The 24,756-nt window shown below is 43.5% G+C and overlaps 2 protein-coding genes across 2 annotated transcripts in view; one reads left to right on the forward strand and one right to left on the reverse strand.

Annotated features, from left to right (window-relative positions):
• Positions 1–4,804, reverse strand: part of STK4 (serine/threonine kinase 4) — a 131,724-nt gene extending 126,920 nt beyond the window's left edge. Inside the window, exon 1 of the mRNA XM_074210116.1 lies at positions 3,832–4,804. Within this exon, the coding sequence (XP_074066217.1) occupies positions 3,832–3,866 (35 nt within the window). The 5' untranslated portion in view covers positions 3,867–4,804. The remainder of the gene's footprint in view (positions 1–3,831) is intronic.
• Positions 4,805–6,780: 1,976 nt separating this feature from the next.
• Positions 6,781–24,277, forward strand: TOMM34 (translocase of outer mitochondrial membrane 34). Its single transcript, XM_074210117.1, has 7 exons — positions 6,781–7,015; positions 14,214–14,313; positions 15,736–15,888; positions 19,908–20,077; positions 21,895–22,042; positions 23,786–23,912; positions 24,134–24,277. Exons 1-7 carry the CDS (start codon positions 6,889–6,891, stop codon positions 24,236–24,238), a joined length of 930 nt encoding a protein of 309 aa, XP_074066218.1. The 5' UTR covers positions 6,781–6,888; the 3' UTR covers positions 24,239–24,277.
• The last annotated feature ends 479 nt before the right edge of the window (positions 24,278–24,756 follow it).

The following is a 24,756-nucleotide window of genomic DNA, read 5'->3' on the forward strand; positions in this document are numbered from 1 at the left end:
ATGAATGAAAAGTCATGGAATCCTAATGTAGCAGATCAAAGGGATCTTAACACATAGAATATTAGAGCTAGAAATGACTTAGGACAGGAGTTAACCTTTCTGTGTCATGGGCCCCTTTAGCATTCTAGTGAAGCCTATGGACTCTTCAGAATAATGTTTTTCCACAGGCTTTCAAGGGAAATAAATTATATTGAAATAGTTATTAAAAACGAAAGGAAGCAACAACAAAACCCAAATTTGCTAACCATAGATTAATAAATCCTGCCTTAGAAGATAAAAACATTATAACTTAGAAAGAGACTTCAGAGAATTTAAGTCGAGGAGACAAGGAGTCTTAGAATTCAGAATGCTTGCAATGAAAAGGACCTTATAGAATCCAACTCATTCATTTTACTATGAGAAAAGAAACTCAGAGAGGGAATATGACTTGCCGATGGTAACACAGCTCACTGATAGTGCTGGGACTGAAATTCATACCTTCTCACTCCCAGTTCCAGTTTTGTTTCCTCACCTCACAATGTCTTCCCAAAACAATTCCCAAACTAAAACTTTAACAAACAGAATAGAAATACTATGATGACCTTTTAAAACCAAAAAATTTCCATTGACATCACAAAAACTCCCAAGCTTCAACAATGAAATGAAACTTCTTAGAAACTTAAATGGTATATGTAGTATTTATGAAATGTGGAATCACAATGAACATATCCCCATACTCCAAACAGTTCTTATCTGCAATGGACATTAGGATATTTATTTTAAAGCTCTAACAACAGACAGTACTTCATGGATCAAGTATAATTAAAGTTGTATAAACAACTTATACAAAGGAAGATGAAACAAATTCTCCTTTGAAAGTCTCACTGGCTGTGGTTTACAAAAAAGCAAAATTCACTATTTCATCTGTGATAGATGCCACCACATAACATAGGAAGCTGACATTACTGTGGTAGAAACAGCTGCAGGTCTCTGATAATATTTTGACTGACAAATTGTTATTCAATTGCTTAGATACTCCTAAAATTCTAAGGCATTTCAAATTAGGGACTGTCTGAAAACATTTTGTGCTTAAATGATAGACTACTGGTCATAAGAAGTAAAATAATGAAAAATTCCAAGAACTTTAAGAACACTTATAAAAAACTGATATATAGGAGCGGCTAGGTGGCGTAGTGGATAAAGCACTGGCCTTGGAGTCAGGAGTACCTGGGTTCAAATCCGGTCTCAGACAATTAATAATTACCTAGCTGTGTGGCCTTGGGCAAGCCACTTAACCCCATTTGTCTTGCAAAAAAAAAAAGACAACCTAAAAAAAACTGATATAGAGTGACATGTAGAGCACAGCACAATCAAGAATGAATATACACAGACTACAGCAACACAAAACTAAAAAACAGGAAAATGAAACTGAATCCCATGTAATTATAAGGACCAAGATTAGCCCCAGAGAAAAGTTGAGAAAATGCATTTTCCTCACTTCTTCACAGAAGAGGAGGAGGAATATTGCACAAATTGTCAGATACAGGTGGCATGACAACTGGTTTTGCTGAACTGCTTTTATTCATCTTTGTCACAAGAGGAGTTTTGCAAGGTAGGTATAGATTCTAAATTGATGGTAATGAGGAAACTAAACAAATTGACAATAATAAGATAAACACAATTATTTTTAAAGAATAGGCAAATATGGATTTCATCTCTATTTTCCCCAAAGTTTTCAGACCGAAATTTTTATACTTGGGTTTTACTGAATCAACAATAATGATTTCAGTCAAAAAAGATCCTTCATAATTCAATTTCTCATCCACAAGTATTCTTTGCAAATGTACAACTTTACATGCCCCATGCATCTTTCCATTGATAACTGGATTACCTACTGAGACAGTGAAGTTTGATGATTTAGTTACATCTAGCATCAATGGCAAAATTTTAGCATTTAAAAAAAACTGCTTTTGTAGCATGGAACAATTTAAGACACTGAAAGGAAGGTGCAAATTTCCAAATGATTCAATCAGATCTTTTCCTCCTCAATTCTAGGATTTCACTGTCCATCTATAACATCCACCCAATTTTATATATAATGGTCAACTATCACAATGAACTTTACATTCCACTAAATGTTACTGGGCAAATTTTTTTCTTCAGTCACTTTTCCTTACACATGGGGGGGGGGGGGGGGGGGACAACCAAAACAATTAATGACTATGGATCTCTTGAGAAAGCCCTGTAGCATTCTTGGAGTTCCAGGTAATCAGAACATTGTCATGTGTAAACAGTAGTATCTGGACACCCCTGTAATGATAAATGAAATCTCTTCTATTTGGGATGTGTGTAGGTCAGCTTTTAAGACACTTGTGAACAATTTAAAGAACATGTGTCTTATTTGTTTCTTGAGGTTGATACTTAATAGATCAAGGAAATGATCTCCCTAGTAGTCACTTGAATAAAGATGGTAACTTTTTTTCTACCAATTTTTTTAATTGAAAAACATTGGGATATATTTTCTGTACTTTTTAATCAATTTTATCACTATGAAGATGTGATCTTCTGTGGAAAGTTCTTGCTGAAAGTCTACTTGTTTCTTTGCCAAATTTTCATCAAGGATACCCTTGAGAATAATTCTCAAAAGATTTTAGAAATGTGAAAATAAGCAAAAAAATGTTGACAATGACTGAAAGCTTCTTAATCATCTTTTTTTTTTTGGTAGATGAATAATCTATTGCTTTTTTCTATTCTTTTGGGAAAAGATGTACAGACCATCCACTATATTGTGATTTTCAAAGAACACCAGGTAGACCTTAAGCACATGGAGAAATTACAGAGGCAAGATAAGAATCACACAAGATGAGAAGGCATCAATTTACTCTCTAAGCTGGTCAAAGAGACCAGAGATCCAAAATACCAAGAGTCATTAAATGCCTGTGTCGAAGTAACAACATGAACATTTTTACAAGTCGTTTTTCACATATATTGTATATATAACTGTCACCTCCATTAGTCAACTATCAATCCTTTAAACTAGCCTGGTTCTCGACTCCTACAAATGTTCTTTGCCAACATGAACAAAGTATGGGCAACTTGCCATCCAAAGAATCCTGAATCAATAGTACCCTGAGAAGGAGCTCTTCACAATATTGTAAACTTAGAATTGCAGAGACCACTTTCTCTTCCGTCCATCTCTGTCCCCAGTGTGATAAAGATTGAACTTTAAATCCTTTAAGGAGACCTTAAAGAGAATGTTTGTGGGTCATTTCAAGTTCCAGATCTAAAGGATGATAACATCATTATAATGACGTTCCTCTTAATAGAGTGGCCATGCCTACATAGATCATCTAAATGTTTACCTAATAATTCCCACAATATTAGACAGAGGCACAACTACACACAGGCTCCTCCTACCATCCCCCTGTCATTCTTAACTATATACACTACAGATCTGGACACAGCTTTGTCCCATTTAGAAACATCCTTTCCCTCTTACCTATATGCGCGCGCGCGCGCACACACACACACACACACACACACACACACACACAGCACTCTTCCCTCCACACGGATGTGAGCACAATGGTCCCCGTCCCCATTCACATAGAGCCTCCTCTGACACACTTGCACATGCAGTCCACCTTCTCACACTTACACGCATCTTTCCCCTTCTCATTCACACACACTCATGCCCACGTAGTACGTACACACGTACACACACACACACCACTTCCCCCTCTCATTCACAAACATCCTCCCCCCGCTTCACGGTCACACACACACACACACACACACACACACCCCACAACTCTGCACAGCCAGTCTCCAGCCCCGCGCTCGCTCCCTCACCGGCGCGGCGGGTTCCTCAGCTGCACCGTCTCCATAGCGCGACCGGCAGCTCAGATCGACTCACTGCCCCATCCCTGGCCGGTCCTTCCGACACTTCCGCTTTCCGCCCGGGCCGGAAGTGGGGCCGGTGGGGCCGCCGTGGAGGAGGAGGGGCGGAGACGAAGAAGTGGCCGGTGGGCGTGGCCGGCCTCCTCGGGGCGGGGCCTCCCTCCAGGGGGCGGGGCCCGCCTCCTCGGGGCCGGGCGGGGAGGGTGGGTGAGCCAGGGCCGGAGAGGCCCCGCCCGGGGACGCCCCAGGCGCCTGGGTTTAGGCGGGAAGTGAAGGAGACGGCCCGCGGCCCACACGCCCACCTTACAGAAAGGGAGGCCCAGACCCCTGGAAGGAAGGGCACTGTGCAAGGTCCCGTGGCTAGTAAAGGGCAGAACGGGGATCCGACACTAGGCCTTCCTCCGGCCTCCCTGGCAAGGGCAGTGGCCACTGTGCCACCACCCGGACCCCTAGTCCTGCAAGGAAGCTGGCGGTCATCGAGCTGCACTCCCTCATTTTACCGGGGAAAACTTGCTAGGAGCCCGGCCAATCCCTGAGTTGTGAACTGACCCCGGGTCTCCTGGTACTAAAAATAAGGCTTGCTTCAGAAGGGACAGAACTTGGTATCTCCACTTCACGGGGTCGCTATGGGGAATGTGTTTGTAAAATGCCAAATAAGTATGATTCTGTTATAATTCATTTCTCTAACACATCAACGTTTGTTAAGAGCTCTTCTCACAATAGCCTTGGGAAGTGGATGTTGAATGTGTTGTTTCGGTTGTATCAGACTATTTCCCTAGCAAAGGTACTGAAGGAAACTTCACCTGTGGATTAAGTGATCAGAGGTTGTGATTCAGCAAGTGGATATCGAAGAGCAAATTTGACCCCAGGGCTTCCTGACTCCAGGCCAGGGGTTCTATGCTTTGAACCTCTACTGGAAATATCCACCCCCATTTTATAGATGAGTAAATTGGCAGGTTTGAGATGCAAAGTGATCCTCCCATGGCCAGTGTTTACCAGGTAGGGAGCAGTTTCACTTCAGGTTCAGCAGAGATCACTCTCTCTTACAAAGTGTATAAGCTTGTAAAAGCTTTGGGCTTTAACTTTTACTTCAAACTAGAGGACATCCTTGGTACCACTGTCTGCTCTGCCACTAACAGAATCTTGGCAAGGAACTTCCCTGTTCATGACTTTGGTTATCTCTGTAAAATTAGGGAGTTGGACTACATGATCTGTAACATCCCTTTAACTCTATTATTCTAGTAATCTAAGATTCTTTTGGACTATTTCACTTTTTAAAAAAACAGCTCCCTTTACATCATTTTGCAATTGGGTCTGTACACAATAGAAATAACCTAGGGAGAGTGACCTCACAGTGACCTCTGAAAAAGAATTGAATAAACTGGGCCTGGGTCAGCTAAGTGGCACAGAGGATAGAGAAGTTGGCTCTGGAGGCAGGAGCATCTGAATACGGCCTCAGACATTTAGTAACCCCACTGGTTTGCAAAAATAAAACCTAAAATAAACTAGGCATTCCTATATAGTTCTGATCTGGATCACTGCAGGGAATCTCTAAAACAAACTTATTGATCCACTTGATTGTGAAGCTGAATGAATAATAACAGCTTATAGTTACAAAGAGCTTTATAAAGGTTTCCAAAGTGTTTACATATATTATCTCATTTGAATCCAAGCACAACAGCCAGATTATTAGACCTGGAGTCAGGAAGAACTGAGTTCAAATCCAATTTCAGATTCTTCCTAGTTTTGCGACTCTGCTCAAGTCACTGAACAACTGTAAAATAACACTAATAATAGCATATACATCCCAGGACTGCTGTGCAACTGAGATAACTGTAAAGGGTCTAGCACAGTGCCTGCAGAGAATGCTGTGTACACGTTAGCTATTATTATTAAAGTTAAAACAAGTATTTTTATCCATTTTACAAATAAGGAAACCTTGAGGCTCATGGGTAAATTGTCACATTAAGTCAGTAAATATCAGAGATGGAATCTGAGCCCTGGTATCTCCTAAGTCCTCTCCTACTCTCACCCCCACCCCTAGGACTTGAATAAATCATAGGGTTCAGTTTAAGAACTTGAAAGACCTAGGTCTCTAAATTCAAGTCTCCGGCTATATCGTTGAGGCAACTGAGGCCTAGTGAGATGCCATGAGGCTCTCAAGGTCTGAAGGCAGGTCCTCCAGCTCTTTCCCCATATTCCTCCTCCTCCTCCACCTTTCCCTGTACCCTCTCTGATCTCTAGACTCCTTCTCGCTTCATTTGTGCCACCCAAGGGGTGTTTATCACTGACTGTCTTGTAGTTCTAATTATGAGTTGGGATTTTTGGTTTTTGCAAGGCAGTGGGGTGAAGGGGCTTGCCCAGGGCCACACTGCTAGGTCATTCGGAAGTGCCTGGGGTCGCATTGGAAGCGGGGTGCTCCTGAGGCCGGGGCTGCTGCGCCTCTAATGATGAGTCTCACGAACCCCTGCACCCCTCCGGCCCGGCCGGCGGGCGTTGCTGTCTCTCCCGCAGGACCGCGCATGCGCACGGGGCCCACTTGCAGAATGAGCCTCACGTTTCCTTCCCCAACCCCCCTTGTCGTATAAAAGCTACTTTTTCTCGAAGACTCCCAAAGCTGGAGGATTTGGGGCTCAGCGCGGGCCGGCAAGCAGCGGGCCCGGACCCGCGGAAGGGCAGGGCGGGAGCAATGATGCGCCACGATCCGGAGTGCGACCGCTAACGGCTGCCAGGCAGTTACTCCGAGGCGCCCTCCCCTCCCCCCACGCCCGGGCCCCGGGGCCGCCGGACGCCGCCAGGCGCGAAGCTCGGCGTCGGGCGGGGCCGCGCGGGCCCCTTTGTGCGCGCTCCCGCGCCTCGCCGCGTGCGCGCCCCGGCCCCGCCCCCGCCAGAGCGCCTCGGAGGCGCTTCCGGCTGTTCGGAGGGGGAGGGGGCGGAGCCGGCGCCGGCGCCACAGCAACCGCGGAACGCGGCCCGCGGCGCTCAGCCTCTGGGCGGCTCCGGTCCGGCATGGCGCCCAAGCCCCCCGGCTCCGTGTTCGAGCTCCGCGCCGCCGGCAACGAGAGCTTCCGCAGCGGACAGTACGCGGAGGCCGCCGAGCTCTACGGCCGGGCCCTCGACGCGCTGCGGGAGAGAGGTACGCGCGGCCCCGGGGGCCCCGCGGCTCCGGAGCTCAGGGCCCCGGGGCGCCCCCAGGGCCGCATCCTGCCCCGCACCCCGGCCCTCAGGCCCCCGAGGCGCCCCCGGCCCCGCACCCCGGCGCTCAGGCCCCCGAGGCCGCATCCTGCCCCGCACCCCGGCGCTCAGGCCCCCGAGGCGCCCCCGGCCCCGCACCCCGGCGCTCAGGCCCCCGAGGCGCCCCCGGCCCCGCACCCCGGCCCTCAGGCCCCCGGGGCCGCATCCTGCCCCGCACCCCGGCGCTCAGGCCCCCGAGGCCGCATCCTGCCCCGCACCCCGGCCCCCGGCGCTCAGGCCCCCGAGGCGCCCCCGGCCCCGCACCCCGGCGCCCTCAGGCCCCCGAGGCGCCCCCGGCCCCGCACCCCGGCCCTCGAGGCGCCCCCGGGGCCGCATCCTGCCCCGCACCCCGGCGCTCAGGCCCCCGGGGCCGCATCCTGCCCCGCACCCCGGCGCTCAGGCCCCCGAGGCGCCCCCGGCCCCGCACCCCGGCGCTCGAGGCGCCCCCCCCCGCACCCCGGTCCTCCGGCCCCCGAGGCCGCATCCTGCCCTGCACCCCGGCGCTCAGGCCCCCGAGGCCGCATCCTGCCCCGCACCCCGGCGCTCAGGCCCCCGAGGCGCCCCCGGCCCCGCACCCCGGTCCTCCCCCCGCACCCCACACACACACCATCGCGCAGACCCCGGAGGACACCGCTGTAGACACCCCCATCCCCCACAGACCCCTCCCCAGGCTTCACAGACACCTTTGAGGGCCGCAGGGACTCCCCAGGACTTTGTGGATGACCCTCGGGGCCCCTCGGACTCCTCAGGACTCGTCCACTCCCGAGGTCACACAGATGCCCTTGGACCCTGCGGGACACCCGGATGCCCCCTATTATACCCAAGAGAGACCATCCCAGGATCCCAGAGATAGCCCAGACCTTCTGCTGAGCCTCAAACCACCCCAGCACCCCATTCCCCACCACACAGAAGCTATAGCCCCTCACCTCCCAGAAGCCACCTTCTCCAGAACTCTGGCCCTTCTAGACCTCAGAGCCCCCCTTCCCCAGTCCCAGACCCATGTGTACCCCGCAGGTCCTGCCTAAGGCAGCATAAATCTCCCCTTCACAACCCCAAGGCTACCAATAGACTCTCCCTCCTTTTGAGCCTTTAGAGGATCCTCCCCCCCCCCAGACTCCACAGAGTCACTCTCCCCAAAGCCACAGGCTGCATAGACTAATAGCTCACTTTTACAGACTTTGTCCCCTCAATCCCCAGATCCCGTGAACCCCCTTCCCTCCCACTACCTTCCCAGCCATTTTTGTTGCCCCCTGGGTCATGAAGCTGTCTTGATTCTACCTGCCCCACAAAACCCCATCCCCATGTATGTTCTGACTCAGAAAACCTGGGGGTCTTTCCCACATCCCTCCCCCACATCCCCACTCCCTGAAGACCTTACAGAATAGGATTCACAGGCCTCAGACCCTATCCCCCACCTCAGGTTCAAGGAACTGCAGACCTTGCCTAGTCTCTGCTCCCTGTGCCAATTCTGATCCCCCCAGTCCCTTAGGGGCAGAGAGGAATCCAATAGAGAGATAGTCTGGAGTCAGATCCCTACCTCTGAAGCTTACTGTGACTGTGACTTGGGCACTCAATCAGCTTCACATTCCTCAGCTGGAAAATGAGAGTTTTTGAAAAGGTTCCCTGAATCAAGGGGAGGGAATAAGCATTTAAGTAGTGCTTACTATATTACCAGGCATGATACTAAGCAGTTATCTCCATTTTACAGTTGATGAAACTGAGTTTAATACACAATTAGTGTCAGAGGCTGAATTTGAACTTACTTTTTCCTGACTCCAGGCTGAACACTCCACTGTTCCACCAAGTGAAAGGTATCTTCCAGCTCAAGAGCTGTGGTTGATGACTTCAGGAATATTATATATCACTGATCCCACAAACTCCTTTACATATTTCACTAGATTGTCTCTAGGGGCCTCACCTGCCTAATCAAAGAATGGATCCCCCATCCCTTGATTTCCTTCAGCTCCATAGACTTTACCCTCCATTTGGATCCCACCAACTTACAGAGATTTCATTCTGCCACTCAGGAACCAGCTCTCTAAAATGATATCACAGCCCCACAATTAATACTCCACAGATAGGACTCCCAAGTGTCCAAGTTCATGATCCCAGCTCTTGTCTCCTCAGAATTCTTCCTATCCCTATTCTGACCCTATCAACTTGAATTACACAAATCCCAGCCAGCCTCAAACTCTATCCCACAATGCTCCAAAGACTTAATTTCACACATTTTTATCCCTTACTACTCTACAGACCCAAAACCACTTGAACTATAGCCAACTATCATTCCTAAATGCTTCTTTGCTCATTCCAGTTGACCTTGTCCTATAGTCCAACCCAGTCCTGACCAATTTCATAGCCTATCTACACTGACAACAGCACAATGCCCCTGTTCCACAGATAGCCAGCCTAGCTAAATTGATTATCCATTTTCCCAAAAAATTTTAATAAATGTGGAGATTTGTTCATAAGTCTCAACAACCCTGTTCCTTAGGACTTTTCTAATCTCTGATGACAGAACTAGAAATGGTCTTGGAGATCATCTGTCCATTGCCATAACCTTTTCTCATTTTTATTCTCCTTTTATGTTTATTTTGGTCTTTGCTCTAATAAGTCTATGGTCTGATTGTTTACAGAGAGGTATGTTCAAGACTGACTACTAAATGAATAAAGAATCACTTCCTGTCTGTTAAAATATAATCAATTCTATCCATCCTCCCTCATGAGTCCTCTTAGACTAAAAATCCCCATTTTTCACCTGAATAGATTTAGCCTATCTGTCCGAATCTCCTTACCCTTTTGGGGACAATCTCCCCTTGTTTATTCTTCTTAAAAATGTGTCATTAGTTCCATTCATTTTTTTTTCAGTAATTTCCCTCTATTCCACCTATTTGAATCTTAAATATTCAAAAACACCCACTTAAAGAAACTGCTTGATAACATCTGTGCTATTCTATTCTCACAGTATCCGCCCCCCCTACTGTGAACAAGGAGATATTTTTCATGATCTGGGACCATTCTTGATTTTCACCTGCATTACTTAGTTCAACTTCCTTTTAGTGATATGTTCATTTATATTTTTGTAGGCATTATATTAATCTCTTAATTGTGCTTATTTGCTGTCAACATTTGGTACAAATTTTCCCACATATGTCTCAGTTCCTCTTCTGCAATGTGTATTATCTTCACTATATACCATTCCATTATGTACATAGTATAATCATATAACAGAGAAGTAAGAGGTAGTTAAGGAGGATGGGCATTAGCAATTCAGGGAATAATACCTCATTTATGTGGTGGTGGTGGTGGTGGTGCTTGAGTAGTCCATTCTGAAGAAAGGGAGGGATTCTGTGAGGAGGAAGTACATTCCAGACATGAGAATGGTTAGTTCAGAGGCATGGAGATGAGATAGAATGGTAAGTATAAGGAACCTGGAGAGGTTTAGTTTGGCTGGATAGAGTGATAAAATGAGGCTGGAAGGACCAGGCACCACCTTATTTCATTCTGTCCACACACCCTCTGATCCAGGGCTTTCCAACCTTACTTTCAAAATTTTTTATTGAAGCAATAGGCAATATATTTTAATTTGCCATTTTAGTGAGAGCTCTGTGGTAGCTCAGCTTCATTTACTAAAGTATTTAGTAAAGCCACAAGGGGTTGCATTTTGGACAGCCTTGCTCTGAGCTATGTCCATTCACCTTGTCTTTAATATCGTCCTTTGGTTTTGAACCTACCAACTTCACTAGACTTCTCAACCTGCCCTTTGGCAAACTGGTTCTCGTGGATTCCCATCAATCTTGCCAGCTTCTAGCTCCATTCAGCAGGACTATATGTGTAACCTCATTATGCCTGCCATGAGCCTGAGAGTCTCCCATAGCTTTTATTAACTTCAGCGATAGCAGAATATCAAGGAGAAGCTAGAAGACTGACTTCCTGCTACACATTGGGCCAGAGAAAGAGAGGAATCCTAGTAAGCCTTAGGTGATTGACATCAGGAAGGGACAAGCACACCAGTCCCAAGTAGTTGAAAACTGACCCGGGACTAAAAAGCATCTCCTGGGGCTTTCTACCTATTAGAGGCCTCATAGCTTGACAAAGGAAGGCTATTCCCTAATGCTAAATAAAAGACCTGTAGCTCTTTGGTATCTCAGAAGACTAAGCAGACTATAAGAGGAATTATTGCAGAAGATGTTTGAGCAGTTTATGAATTACCTGCATGGGTGAAAATGTGATGGAGGGAAGGAAGGAGCAGAAAAGGCCCGGTATCCTTAGCAATTGACACGTCAGTTCTGTGGAAGTTAGTCTGACCCAGTACCCAAATGCTGATAAGCCAGTCTTGGCCCCTGGGGAACACAATGAAAAGGGAACATTGAACCTGGGGTCAGAAAGATCTGAGTTCAGAACTGGACTCAGACCTTTTCTGGTTGTATGACCCTGGCTAAGTATAGCAATAATATTAGTACTTGCCTCCCAGGCCTGTAGTGAGGATCAAATGAAATAATATATGTAAAGCCCTCAGGACAGTAACTGGGGCAGCCTGTTGGCACTTAATAGATGCTTGTTTTCTTCCTTCCCTTAATTCCCTTAACATGTTTCTTCTCTGGGCTTCAGTTTCTTTTTCTGTAAAATGAGGAAGTTGGACTTGATGAACTTTGACAATCTGTTGTAAAGACCTTTCAAGCTTAATCTCTTTCATTTTTAAATTGTGGTTATTTCCATTCTCTCATTTATTGTTGCTGTTAATCATTCATCTTCAGTCATATCTGACTTTTTGTGACCTCATTTGGGGTTTTCTTGTCAAGATAGTAAGAGTACCATTATCTTCCCCCACTCATTTTACAGATAAGGAAACTGAGGCAAAGTGATTGGTTCAGGGTTACACTACCAATAAGTGTCAGACCAAATTGGAACTCAAGAAGATGAGTCTTCCTGACTCCAGGTGCAACAACTATCCACTGTACCCCAGCTGCCACTTCACTTTGCTTCAGCCAGAGTAAAGTTTCAGGTGCATGCTACCCAGCTAATGGTATGCTATCCATGTTGCTTCAGGGCTAGGCTGCCAGGCTATGTGAGCATCCCTGAAATGGGGAAGTACTCTTGTGGAAAAAACTGAGTAGAAACCTCATCTAGCTAAAGGCATTCCACTCCCAGAAATCCCCTCCTTAGCCACTTCTACCTGCTGTGTGCCTCCCTGGTGGGATTTTTGACAGAGCCATGGAGTTAAAAGTCAAAGAACCTGCATTTGAGTTCTGGCTGCTGTACTGAGTAACCTGGAGCAAATCTCTTCACTTCCCTGGGCTTCAATTTCCTCCACGATTATCACCTAACCTTGCCTACCTCACCGGGCTACTCTGGCAGTCAAATGTAATAGTGTCCAGAAAGCACTTTGGAAGCTATTATGGAATATATTCAATCCATAAGAATTTCTTAAGCATCTCCTATATTGCAAGGACCATACTAGGTGCTGAGAATTCAAAGAAAAAAGTGACCCCACCCCTGTGTTCAAGGAACTAGAAGGGCAGTTTATATTTTCAACCCAGAGCCAGAAGCTTGTCTTAACTGTGAGTGGTCATGTAACCTAACAGAAGTCGCTTCATTTCTGAGGATCTCATTTTCCATTTCTCAAATGGAGATGATCCTTCATAGTTTATGGATAGCCTCCCAGAATTGTGAGAATAAAATCAAATCAAGGATATGTAAATCATCATCCTAGTGATGAATAGTGCTTTGTGACCTGAGAGTCACTTGCCTTTGTGTGCTTCAGTACTCTGATGCAATGTATATATTTCCTGGGGCGGCTAGGTTGGCACAGTGGATAGAGCACTGGCCCTGGAGTCAGGAGTACCTGAGTTCAAATGTGGCCTCAGACACTTAATAATTACCTAGCTTATGGCCTTGGGCAAGCCACTTAACCCCATTTGCCTTGCAAAAACCTAAAAGATAAAATAAAAAACAATATATATATATATTTCCTGAATGTGGTAAAAAAAATTGTGTTCATGCTAAATATTATGGGCTTCTGAGATTCGTAGCTCAAGATATATTTTTCCATAGTAGTTGGGGGGTGGGGCTGGGCCCTTTTCCTGTCTCTAAACAACCAGTGAGAGTTAAAAAGTTTCCATGGACTATAATCTTCCTCCAGTGCCTCATGGATGTCAAGGAGATGACTTTAGGCTCTTATTATTGGGTTGAAAACTTTTAACAGAAACTAACAGCCTGAAAAATAATTGCAGGCCTTCATTTGTTTGTTTAATAAAATTAAACAAATATTAATTTAATCTTTTTACAAGATACTGTGCCAGGCTCTAGAGCTACAGAGTCAATTGGCCTTGCTAACAAGAAGCTTATATTCTCTAGCATACTAGATAGATAGATAGATAGATAGATAGATAGATAGATAGATAGATAGATAAGCAAAGGACAAAAAGATAACCTCTTGGAGGGGAAAAAGTACTAAGGGGTAGTGAGACCAGAGCTATGTCCTTAAGGAAGCAAAGGATTCCAAAAGGCTAAAGGGAAAAGGGTCAGGACCAACATTCCCAAAGGTTAGGAAGTTATCAACAAGTTGATTGAGGGAATGAATTTTTGACCATATATTCAGGACTTTACTAGATGGAAGGGGTCACAGTTTGTATTGGATCAAATTGTGTTTTTTTGACATCATTACTCACATTGCTATAATGCTTTAAGATTTACAAAGTACTTTCCTTATAATAACCCCGTGAGCTGGATAGTACAAGTATTGTTTCTGTTTTACAGAAGAGAAAACTGAGGCTCAGGGATGTTCTTGATTGATCAAAAATCACTTGGTTACTGGGTGGAAGAGATGGGATCCTAAAGTAGGGCCTCTGCTTCTAAGTTCAGTGTGTTTTCATTATATTTCATATACTCTTAAGTGTATGGAATCTGGGATTCATTGAAGGCAGAAGACCTGTGTGCATGTCTGAATGGGAGACATAGATTGGCCTGTAGAGCCAACTCATATTTGTATTTCTTTTGTCTTCAGCCTTGTTCTGAAGAGCTCTGGATGTGGAAGGACAGTGCAAGTAGCCTCAGGCTATTATTGCTCAGCTTAACACCTGTTTTTTGTTCCCTTCCAGGTCCAGCCAATCCTGAAGAAGAGAGTGTCCTCTATTCCAACCGAGCAGCTTGCCACTTGAAGGATGGAAATTGTACACATTGCATTAAAGACTGCTCTGTGTAAGCAGTATTCCTTAAGGCTAAAAGCAGCTTTGAATATCTTTAAGTTCGAGGCCCCACAGCTTCAGACCTGTGGGTAACTGGCAGGAGTCATTTCCTCTCCAGGGCCTACCCTGCTTGAGTACATTTTGACTAATATAGTCAAAGAAAGCATTTCTGCCAGGGCCTGGAAATAAGAGAGAGGCCCAGAGGCCCTTTCCCCTGTCTTTGGTTATCAGGGGTTCAACATTGTTACCAAGCTGTAGTAAAATGGGATGGGTCTTTGGGATTGCTGTACAGGAAGGGAAGCTATAGACCCAGAATTGTTAGAGCAGCCCCTGTTCCTTATGGGGGGGGGTGGAATTGGGGGAGGAGGGTGTGCCATGACCTCTAGTTAGGAGCCCTTCATCTCACAGAATTGTAATATTCTAAAAGGCTATTTAACCTGGTGTGGTGAAAAATATGCTGGACTCGGAGTCTGTGGGCCTGCATTCATATTCTTATTCCATCCCTTATTAGCTGTTTAACTTTGAGTTGGTCATTTAGTCCCTCTGTACCTCAGTTTCTTTACTCTGAAAGTGGTCATAAAATCTGGAGGAAGACATTCAATCTTATCCTACCAACCTACTCCCTTTTTTCCAGATGAAGAAAATGACTTTTCTTAGATTACAGATAGTAATAGATTTTAACCTGATAACACTGACTACATTGCCATGTCCTTGCTCCAGTACCAATCTATGTGCTATCATACTAAATATATCCTTCACCTTATTAGGAGTGTTGTGGGGAAAATGCCTTTAAATCCAAAACATGATAGAAATAGGATGTTAGATCTCTTCCTCTATTTCTACATAACATCCTCTGGTGTTTTCCTTAATTTCTTCTCTTGATTTACTTCCAACTAGGTAGACCCAGTTTTGTCCTTTTATTTTAGCTAGCAGTATGTCATCACAGATAACTGGTCTTGAACCCAGAAATTCTTGGTTTCAAGACCTACCTCTGACAGGCTATGTCCCAGTCAAGTCTGTATGTGTCATTTCAGAGAACATCATCTGCAGGATGCCAGTGAATTCACAGGTCCCCATCCCAGGCCCCATAACAGCTCTATGAGTTAGATGCTATAAATATCATTGTCTCCATTTTAAAGATGAGGATTTTCAGGCTTAGAGGGATAAAATGATTTTTCCGGTCCATTTTATAGATGAGGAATTTGAGTTTAGAGGGATGAAATGATTTGTCCAGTCCTAAAAGGTGGGTGCCAATTCTAACTTGTGATACTACCCAAGAACATTCTACTTTTGACACCATAAAAGAGAAAGGTATTATCCTCCTAATCATCTGTTCATCATTATAGTGGTCTCTGGGTTGAACCAGGCAGAGTGATGGGTAAGATGGTGTTGAATTAAGTCAAGAAGCTATGCTTGTTTTTCTTCCCTTCTCTAGTGCATTATCTTTGGTCCCTTTTGGCATAAAACCCTTGCTAAGGCGGGCAGCAGCCTATGAAGCCTTGGAGAAGTATCAGCTGGCCTATGTGGATTACAAGACAGTGCTGCAGATAGACTGTACTCTGCCAGCTGCACATGATGGAGTCAACAGGTAAGCCTGCCATGCCACCTGTGATTTCCATGGAAACAGGAATCAAACCTAGGTAGCTGGCATTGGACACTTTTGTTACCTTCTGGCACAAAACTGCCAACTTATGACTTAGCTAAGATTTAGGGAAGGGACAGTTGCATCATGATTAGCTTTTGCTTCATAAAAATCAGCTGTCAGAAAGTGATGCAAGTACTATATCCTTTTGTCAGGTTGATAGAAATTTGTATGGTGTCCATCATAAGGAAAGTTCTGTTTGGAGGAAAAGTTTGGACAGTGATTATGTTTAATAGGGAATAATGTGTCTATTTGCCTTTGAGACTCTTTCCAGGTCCATATCCTGAATTTATTATTTGTATTAGGTCCAAGGGACAAATTAATCTTCCTTATGCATCAATGCATGAATTTAAGAAAGTCACACCATTGATCCTCATTGCTAGACTTTTCAGCCCTCCCTTCATAATCTGATCTCAGCTACTTTTCCAGACTTTTCTTCCACTGCTTTCCTTAGAATTCTCTAAATTTTAGCCAAACTGGACTTGTTGTCCCTTGTTCACATCCAGGTGTTTTCTGGCTTCTTTCCCTTCTTTTACATTGATCCTTATTTCTAGAATTTCTTCATGACTGTCCCCCACCCTATATTGTTTGGGGCCTCACTGAAATGACACCTCTCCCTGATGGTTCATGACCTACCTCTCAGGGGGTATATAATAAGGTATATACTTCCACTCTCCTCCACTGACCTCATCTTTCCTTCAGGCTAACCATTTCCATTTCCCACACTTCATCATCTTAGTTAATCACTTCAGAATACTCTCCAGTTTATTAATGTCATTCCTAAAATGATGTAGCATCCAGAATTCAGTGCTGCACTGTAGATAAGGTCTAACCACATGAAGTGGCTCAACTCCATATATGTTAAGTCTTGATTCATCTTATGAGATACAGAATACTCTAATATATGAAACACTAAGAAAATTCCCTGAAGAAATATTAACTTAGGGGCGGCTAGGTGGTGTAGTGGATAAAGCACCGGCCCTGGAGTCAGGAGTACCTGGGTTCAAATTCGGTCTCAGACACTTAATAATTACCTAGCTGTGTGGCCTTGGGCAAGCCACTTAACCCTGTTGCCTTGCAAAAAAAAAAGAAAAATGTTAACTTGTTTACTGTTCCTATATAAAAAGCAATCTTGAATATCTGGAGACCATTTAGGAGAGTTAATGTTCCTTTAGAAGTTCAGACCTTGAACAAACTTAATGACATGTTGGAGGGGCTAATTTTGTATTCTACGAGCTTTGAGAGACCCTTCTCAAAATTCTCAGGGAGCTATAACTTTATAGATAGAAACCATCTGTGTGGAATTGGGAGGCTCTGAAACCTGGGAAATGTCTGGATAAAGTTTCACAGATCATAGCCTTTGCTGGGAGAGCAGGATCTACTTTTCCCTTCCTTTCTTATCTCACAATTTGCAAAGTCAGATCTTCTCCCTCTCTATCCACTCAGTGATAATGTTCAAAACTTTTTTGGCTTCTATATCATTTTGTTGTTTGCTTTATCCACAGTCTGTCCAGATCTTTTTCAGATAAATTGTTCTCTACATATAACCTCTCCCCCATCTCTTCTTGTGAAATTGATTTTTTTGAATTGTAAGTGTAAGACTATATTTATTCTTACTAAATTTCATCTTATCTACGATATGGCCCTGTGTTCTAATCTGTCAGGTCTTCTTAAATCGTTTTGTGTCATCTGAAGAATAGATAAATCTTCCAACAATTAGTAAAAATAAGTTTAACAGACCAGGCAAGCATAGAACCCTTGAACAATCTACCTTCCAAGCTGATGTTGAACCATTAAATGATAATTCTGGATCTGGTCATCCAACCCGGTAGTAAATCCATCTAACTAAACTGAAATTTAGACCAGAGGTCTAAAAGAAATCAACCCCTGCCATGGCATATTGATTTAGAAAACCACCAATTAACTTTTGTCTGTTTTATTTTTCATTTTTAACATTTCCCATTTATAGTTTAACTTGGTTCTTCAGCTCTAGAGAATTTTGCAACACTTTCTAGACTGTTAAATCCTTTGCTAAAACCCAGACCTTAATCTATCAATCTAGTGACCCTGCTCAAAAAACTCAAATTAAACCCCCCCCCCAAAATAAATCAATCATGACCTGTTCTTTTTGAAGTCATTCTGGATCTTTGTGATCAGTATGCATCCTGTTTAAGGTATTCACTATCTTTGAGTATTGCATTTTAGAATTTTTTCAGTTTTTCCCAAATTTTACATTCAAAACTATAACTATTCTGCAAACTAACTATAGTTTATGGAATGTTTTCTCTTTGGAAAATTGGTAACAATTTTGTAATTCTATAGTACTTCTGCTGTACATAATTGACCTTTCAGTGACAAATGAGAGTATATGAGTCATCACATCAACCAGTTGGTTTGTTTGTTTTGCTTTGAGTACAAGAAGATCTCATCTGAGCCAGGTGATTTTATCAGGAGAAATTGGTCTTCTCTTTCAATCACTTCACTTATTTTGGGTTTTAATTTACTGTTATTCATTTTTGCTCTGTCCTTTTTAGTATAAACATCATTCTGCTTAGCAGAAAAAAAGAAGCAAAATGAATTGAGCAGCTCTCTCTTCTCTTGACTTTTATTCTCATGGCTGTCCTCAGTTATGATCTGATCCCTTATTTAAGTCTCCTTCTCTCTTCCTCCTCAGACAATTTAACTAAAAAAGTCTTTTTTTTTGTTTTTAGTTTTACCTTGATAGACTTAGATTATTTTGCTGTATTCTTTAAGGGCTATATTTTGCTTTCATATTTACCTTCTGTTCTTTCTTCCATCTTCTGAACCTGTCTTTTAAAAAACCTTGGTTGTTTGAGATCTCTGTGCATTCACATCAGCTATTTATATACTGATTCCCCTTTTTATCTTATCAGGCTTGTTTTGCTTGGTGTCTTTAGAATTTCATTCCCTACTCCTCTTGGGGAATTCTAGAATTTCAAGCAATAGGATCCTTCCTATCCCTTCCCTAAACACTTTGAAATCTGGTCTCCCAAGATTTAGGGTGCATATTAGATATCCTAGCTTGTCTCTTCTCTTTGCTCTCAGATTCAGAGACAGAATTGTTACTTTGCTATGAAGATTCACATTATTTCCTCTACAGTCATCAACCTCTCATTGTTGGTGAGAATCAGAGCAGAAGAGAGTTCTCCATTGTTGATTCCTTCACTTTTTAAAGGATGAAATTATCATTAAGACAAATCAAAAAATTACCAGTCTCTCCACTTTTGCCAGAGAATGTCAACAGATGTCTAGATAATTTGAAATCTCTCATTACAATTATATTATGTTACATTATCAGAAATATGTTTCTTGAATTCTTCACTTTTTTTTCCAGGTGCTCCACCATATTCTACTGACTACCATTTGTCTTTCTGCTTTCTTTGGAATGTTTCCTCTTTGGTTCCTAGATGTCTTACAAGTATAGCTTTTAAGAACAAAATGCTTGGGGCAGCTAGGTGGTGCAGTGGATAGAGGACCTGGAGTCAGGAGTACCAGAGTTCAAATCCTGCCTCAGACACTTAATAAATAATTACCTAGCTGTGTGGCCTTGGGCAAGCCACTTAACCCTATTGTCTTGCAAAAAGAAATAAATGAATGAGTGATGGAAAGAATGAGTAAATGAATAAAGAAATACCGACAAAATGCTTCCTTTAGGAAAACCTTCCCCTCCACCCCTACCCTTTTCAAAACCAAATTCCATTTGTGAGTCTTAATCCTACCGAATTTCACCAATTGCTTATAAGGTCTGATTTGTGATCTTTACTCTCTAGTGCACCTTGCTCCACATTTATATATAGGCATCTAAGATAAAGAATTTTTATTATTGACTCCTTTCTTGTATTTTAGTCTTTGATAAACACTGTCAGAGATGTTAACTGTGAGTGCTCAATGATGGAAATGTTGCAAGAAAACCTCTTTCATTAATACTTTGCCCTTTATTACAGGATGACCAAAGCTCTCATGGACACAGATGGGCTTGAGTGGCGTCTTAAGCTGCCCCCCATCCCCTCAGTGCCAGTTGCAGCTCAAAAGAGGTGGGAAGCAGCTCCAGGGGGTGACCATGAGAAGGCAGCCAAAAGCAATCTCAATGAAACCAACACCTTAAAGAACAGAGGTGAGCCTCATCCCATCTCTTTCCTTTGGATAGTGGTCTACCTAAAGTTAGCTGCACTTGAATCATGGTACATTTAATTTAGTGCATTAGACCAAGGAATGTGCCTTTTTGCCTGACTTTTAGCCCACCAGATACTGTGAATGCAAGTCCAGAAGAGATCTGACCCAGAGCCGTCCTGAGTTGGTAGAGCCAAAGACCAAGAAAGAAGCCATTTCTAGCTGCATGTATTTTCTCCATCCTAGGACAGCATGTACTCCAGATGTATGAGACCATTCCTCTCAGGCTCCTTACAGGCAAGCCAGCCTGGTAATTTGTTTGCCTGTGTGAAAATAACAGTTCATATTATATAGCATTTTTAGCATTTTCCTCTATTGGTTTCAATGTTCTTGTGAAGGTAGGTAGTGTATTTTTACAGAAGAAGAAATTGAGGCAAAGATGTGAAATTATTTGCCCAGGTTTACTGCTAATATTTGAGTTTGGATGACAGTAACTAAGTTTCTATTGCTTTTTTATTCTCATTATCTGATGATTTTCACAAAAGACCTGTAGGAAGTATAATTCCAATCATTAGATGAGGAAACCAATCAAGAAAGGTCCACTGACTTGCTCAGGCATCTCCCATCAAGGCGGAGGCAGAGCTCTGTTTCCAGTGTCCTAACACTGGAGCAGGGCTGAGACAGAAACAGCTGCACTTTGTATCATTTCTTACTTCGTGGTATAGACAGGCTTTTTTTTTCTGATGAGCAAAGACCAGAGTCCTAGAGCAAATAGAAAATTATTCTTGAATTTGTTTCTATTGTTCCCTCGCCTCCCCTCTTTTTTTTTTAGCAGAGATCAAATCAAAGACTTCTTTTTTGGGCAGCTGACACTGATGGATGGAAGAGGGAAAGTGTAACAAATACCAAATAAAATGGGCATTTCCATAGACATAGTAGACTAGAAAAAGAGTCATACATAGACCTGCAGATCTCTAGTTTGAACACTTATCTTTATTGGATTTAAGTTCAGCTCTCAAAGTTGCTCTGCTTCTCTATTATGTCTGGCCTTACTTTCCTCTCTATATTTTGAAAAAGGTGTTTTTAAAAAGATCCTCTTTCTTTCCCCCCCTCCTCCTACCACCTGCCATTAGGAGGGTGGAGGTATGGACCCTTTGTAACAAATATGCCTAACCAAGCAAAAAAATCTCTGCATACATTGTGCCTGAAAATGTATGTGTTCTGCATATTAGTCCATCTTTTCTGTGTCAAAAGGTGAGTAGCTTGTTTCATCCTCAGTCATTTAGTCTTATAGTTGATCATTTCATTATTAATATTTTCAAGTTATTCAATGTTGACTTTATAATTTTGTTATATGAATTATTCTTTTTATATTTAACTTTACTTTGCATCAGTTCATACAGATCTTCTCATGTTTCACAAAAACCATCCACTTCAGCTAATCTTTTGGTGAAAAAAATATTCCATATGCATAGACTATAATTTGCTTAGCAATTGTAGGGCATCCTCTTAGTTCCCAGTTCTTGATGGTATGACTTTCAAAACAATTTAATAATCATTATTTCATTTTATCCTTATAACTGCTTTAAGGCAGATGGGGTAATGAGATTATAATATTATAACTAGATTTAATCCCAGATATAATACATCAGTCTAAATAGAAGCCAACTGTTTTCTTGCCAAATCTATCTTGTATACATCTGTTACACAGCCTATAAGAAGTGATATTTTTCACTCTATGTATCTCTACATTTTTTCCCTTCCAAGAGATGTTTTAGGGGTACAACCTATAACTTAGGAATGCTGATAATCTTTTTCTAGTGCCTACTGTTGGAGACATCAAACAAGCCCGGGCCCTAAAGGAAGAAGGCAATGAGCTGGTGAAAAAAGGAAAACATAAGGAGGCTGCTGAGAAGTACAGTGAGAGTCTTCTGTTCAGCAGCATGGAGTCTGCAACCTACACCAACAGGTAGGTACCTGGAGCAGGCAGGGTCAGGACTGACTTCCTTCCACACTGGAGTTCTTTTAAGTGCTTAGTGGTAGTGAGGGCTTATTCAACTCTGTTTCTCTGCCCCTGGAACACAGTGTAAATTGGTCTTCTGTTAGAAGAGCAAGACTTGGTAGGATTTACTGAGGATTTTTTTAAATGTTTGGTTGAAGCTATATACTCATCCATTTTGAGAATAATAATCTGACTTAATAGCCACTGACATTTTACAGAAGGCTTGACATATTCCCATGTGACCCTCACAGAAAACCTGTAAGGTAGATCGTATAATCACCTTCATTTTTTTAACAGAGAAAGCTCAAGTAGAGACAGGATACATGACTTGCCATGGTTCACTCCCAGTGTCATGTTCTGTCTATATTCAACCTTTCCATAATAAGAATGGACTTTATTGACAATGTCTCTGGTAGGTATGCTTATACATTTACGTCAAGTGATTCCTTCCTTTATACATGAAAGAACTGAGACCCAGAAAGGATAGCTTGCCTAAAGTTATGTAGCTAGCATAGCAGAGCTGGGATTGCTCTAATGGAATGAGTGTTGGATTTCAAGTCAGATGATCTAAGCTGGAAAAATGGTGGGTATAAGCTTATGAATCAGATGCCAACACTCTCTATTCTACCTCATTTCCTTCTCAGCCTGCAGTTTTCTTAACAAGCCCTAATCTTGCAGTCAGGAGCTGCTGCAGTCACCTGCTACGGTGTTGTTGAAGAGATGAAGTTGTTGAAAATAAAAGGGGCTCCAGTTCTGTTGGCTACATAGAAAACTAGTTCACAGCCTTCAACTCCAAAACATTTTTTTAAGTTCCTTCTCTGTGAATCTATGCTTAGTGGGTGCTATGAGGAATGGCAAATGGTCTCTGCCTTGAGATCTCAGTCTCATGGAGAGAATTAGTACATAGAATAGACCCTGAGAAAAAGAAAAGAGTGCATTCTCCCTATATGCTCCCAACTAGTGGGGAAGGGAGGGTCAAAGAAATTTTGCAGGGAGAAGGTGAGGTCATCAGTCACCATGCCATGGGGAAACCATTTCTTTTCATAAATTCTCTCAAGACCTGAAGGTTTGGAAGTGAATGTGATAGAATTCTCTCTAAAACCAGGAGCCCAGAGTTGGATTTCTTTGCCTTTTCACCCTTATATAGCAGTGCCCTAAGGAAGGAAACCCGATTTCTACTTAAATGGTTTAAGTAACTCACTTCCCCCCATGAGTAACAAGCTCTTGATCAATCAGCAATATCAGGCACTGTTCTGACAGATATCTCCAAGTCCCCTCTAACTCTTAACCATTTCAATTTATGACCAGCCTTGAAATATCTGGAGACAAAGAGAAGGCCAGGTCCTTCTTGGTCATTAATAAGTACTATGTATAGTAGTTTCTGGACTCCTCAAATGGGACTCCTATAGTTTTCATCTCAGAAATGTGGCTAACCTTGAGCAGCCAGTGTCTGAAGAGAACCAACTCCATTTTCTGTGATCACATTTTTCTCAGAAGATATAAAGTTCTAGATTATTAAATTCATGCTTAAAAGGATAAGCTGGGCTTAAGCCTGTTGTCAGACTGCTGCCACCCACTGTGACCAGACCACTAGCTTCAGGATCTTGTTTGACATCAGCTGCTCTCACCCTAGGCTGCCCTGCAGGGGTGACCCAGGGGTCTGGGATTCAGCTTCCTTCTCTACTCTCACTCGTGTTGGTCTCTCTTCAGAGCTCTCTGCTACTTGTCACTAAAAAACTACAAAGGGGCCGTAAAGGACTGCACTGAAGCACTCAAGTTAGACTCAAAGAATGTCAAGGCATTTTACAGGCGTGCCCAGGCCTTCAAAGAACTCAAGGTAAGTGGGAGGCCCTGCCTGACCCTGACCAGGGCTTTCAAGCCCAGGGACTGCCCCTGCTGCTGGCTCGATCCCATGGCTGGCCCAATTGGCCCAGCAGACCATGCCTGCTGCATTTTATCTGCTTAGACCCTAGAGCAGGTGGGCTGGGTTAAGTACTGACTTCAGGCCCCAGCCTCCTGCCTTCCCTCTTCCCTTATCCCTGCCCCCCACCCTCCCAGGACTATCAATCCAGCCTTGAAGACATCAACAGCCTCCTGAGTATTGAGCCAGAGAACAGCGCTGCCGCCAAGCTGAGGCAGGAAGTCAACCGGAGTTTAAAATAAATAAAGTCCAGGAAGGGGCAGCATACCTGCCTGATTTCACTTGGAGAAATGGAGGGCCTCTTTGTCTGCTCCAGGGCCAAGAGCGAGTGAGCCCTTTGAACCAGGCCAGGTTGTCCCGGGTCATGTCCCCAGCTTCTCTCTTTGCACCCATCCACACTCTTGCTTCGTTCTCACTTAGCTATCTTTGCTCACCCAAAAGTCATCTAGCAAGCCCAGGCCTCCCCTTTTTCACTGACTTCCTCTGCTAATTGTTTTCTGGGGAGCTTTCCTGGCAACATCTCTTCACCACTAAGCACACCCCCAACTCTGGCTCCTAGCTCTGCCAGACAGCTCAATCCATGGGTCAGGTATTAATTAGCAAACCAGACCATAGCCCTGCTCCCTCGGAGCTGTTTTTGGCAGAACAGGCAGCTCTTCTCTCCTCCTCCCCTTTTCTATCCAGGGTGGCTTCATTGTGGATGGAGCCCTTGGCAGTCTGGTCACAGCCTGGGTCTCTGTGTAATACCAATCTGACAGTC

The sequence above is a fragment of the Macrotis lagotis genome, chromosome 1 (genome assembly GCF_037893015.1).
Source record: "Macrotis lagotis isolate mMagLag1 chromosome 1, bilby.v1.9.chrom.fasta, whole genome shotgun sequence".
NCBI classification, from domain to species: domain Eukaryota; kingdom Metazoa; phylum Chordata; class Mammalia; order Peramelemorphia; family Peramelidae; genus Macrotis; species Macrotis lagotis.